This window comes from Cibotium barometz, chromosome 13 (assembly GCF_041138505.1).
Source record: "Cibotium barometz isolate CiBa-2024 chromosome 13, ASM4113850v1, whole genome shotgun sequence".
Taxonomy (NCBI): domain Eukaryota; kingdom Viridiplantae; phylum Streptophyta; class Polypodiopsida; order Cyatheales; family Cibotiaceae; genus Cibotium; species Cibotium barometz.
In genome coordinates, this window is record NC_141058.1 from 30,238,758 (window position 1) to 30,240,907 (window position 2,150).

Genomic DNA, 2,150 nt, shown 5'->3' on the forward strand with positions numbered 1-2,150 from the left:
AAACGCGTTAAATAATAATTTATATAATCCTCTATCCAGTGCCACTTTTTGAGAAAACATTTTTCTCCACAATGTGGACCTTAAAAATTTCAAGGTATTTTTTTCTAAAATATAGAGATGTTAAAGGTGCATTTTATAGTTTGCTTGACTTTTTCAAGTGCTAATCATTACATATCAAAATGAAACCTTAGAAAAACATTCTTATTCTTGAAAATCTCACATTAATATATTTAATGGAAATGCAAAAATGCCTTTGCAGGTTTTCTATGTGAACACCGACTACTCGTGCTCCTTCGGCTTTCTCTCGTTCACTCACATACTACTGTCATGGATCTCTCTCCAGATGGGCACACTCCCACCATTGCACAGCGTGAACGGCCATCACTCGCCACCACCGCCATCAACAGCAGCAGCGCCAAGCCTCCTTTTCGCGTTGTCCCGGACGATTCCAAGCCTGTGCTGCGGGATCCGGTATCCTGCTTTTTGCGTAATATTTTCTGAAAAAGAAATTTCAGTATTTTATCAAAATTTTGGCCAAATAATTCTGTCCCTGATGAGTTTTTTGATGCCAGCTTTTGACTTCGGAACCCATCGAGACGGAGCAAATCCTCCTTCAGCCTCCCCCCCTAAAGCGTTGAGGTTGGGATCACCATGTAGCTGAAAAATGGTGTAACTCTTGATTTTTCTTTTTTTAATAAATTGAAAATTATTCAAGCTTGAAAAGTGTGAGAAACAGTTGATTCATGTGCAGAGATGTGAGTATTAAAGCTTGTTACTACACATAACAGTCCATACCTCCTTGTGTGGTTGACTAGATGAACTACAGAGTTCCCTGTTCTCTTTGATGTGTTGAAAGGTCATGTTCATAACCAAAGGCCTTAGCAAGACGAGATTTATAGGTGGATCAGAGATGTTGTATGCGTCTAGGGAAGTGCAAGAACATGGTGGACCCTTGTGACAGACAGGTGCGAACAGTGCTGGGCCTGCCTTCATCGTCCATGTCATGACTGCGAGCAATTGATTGATAAATTGGCAAAGATCAAGTGGATTGAGGCCAACAGAATAATGCTTTGGGCAAGGATCAATGGATCGCGGTCAAGAGATGAAGGCAAGTGCTTGAGGAAAAGTGGTTTGAAGGATAGCAATATCCATGGCCACATCAGTGCACATCAATGCTTGCAACCAATGAGTGTGAATGTCGGTCATAGGCAAGCAACCGAAGGAAGTCCGAGTTTGTAGGTCGAGCCAACCAAGCTAGAGAGAGCCTATTGGTGCATACGCATAAGGAACCAATTAGCAGGCAAGGTATAATGGTTGGGAGGTTAATGCAAATTATGCCATGCTAGTGTGTCTAATGCCGGGGAGCCTTCTCTTTCTATTTTGGGGGTCTTCTTCTTCTCAACATATGAGCTTCAAGGTTGTACAGTAGGGTTTTGCATGCTTATTGAGCATGAGAATCCACACCACTGTATTCCAATCGAAAAAGTGGTCGTTGTGTTGGTTAAGGGTGAATAGGTGCAAGATTTTGCACTAAACATGTTAAGCGACGGGAAATCCCACAGGAACTGACATGGAGACTCCGAGAGGGCTCAGCACTAATAGTAATCTGGTGGGCTGTGCATGCATGCCACTCTCCATGAGGAGCAAACTGTAGGAAGACATATGTTTCCACAAATCTTCTTTAATGGGGCTTGCCATGCCCTCTACTCTTGGGCATGGCTCTTGATTGCGGTTGGATCTGTCGCCCCTGAGTTGGGTGTAGCAGCTGTATAGAGGAATGCTTGGGTGGGGCTGTCCAACAGTGAGGTCTTGCCAGTGCCACTTGGGGGGGGGTGTTTGCGTTATGTACCTAATGTTAATCCTTGGGATTAGGTCCTAATATGGGTAGGGTTGGGGAGCCTTGATATTAGGGGAAAGGCTGCAGGCAGGTTACAAGAGATGGCTAGGGTTCATGTGTGACTGGATGGTTATTTATGGCAGCAAGTGATACTTATTCAGAGGGCAATGGTTGGTATTGTGTTGATAGCCTATCATACTTGACAGTTGGTTTGTGCTTGAACTAGAGTAGTCTTACTCTTGCCATGGACATGGTAGGTCACAGGCGGTCTTGCCGAGGGTCCTTAGGACAGGCTATGGTGGTATAGGACACT

The 2,150-nt window shown here is 44.0% G+C and overlaps 1 protein-coding gene across 1 annotated transcript; it reads left to right on the plus strand.

Moving 5' to 3' along the window:
- The first annotated feature begins 233 nt into the window (after positions 1–233).
- On the plus strand, positions 234–712 carry LOC147632591 (uncharacterized). The gene is made up of 2 exons (XM_086806894.1): positions 234–471; positions 573–712. The coding sequence occupies exons 1-2, from the start codon at positions 328–330 to the stop codon at positions 636–638; spliced, it is 210 nt and encodes a 69-aa protein (XP_086663020.1). The 5' UTR covers positions 234–327; the 3' UTR covers positions 639–712.
- Positions 713–2,150: the final 1,438 nt, after the last annotated feature.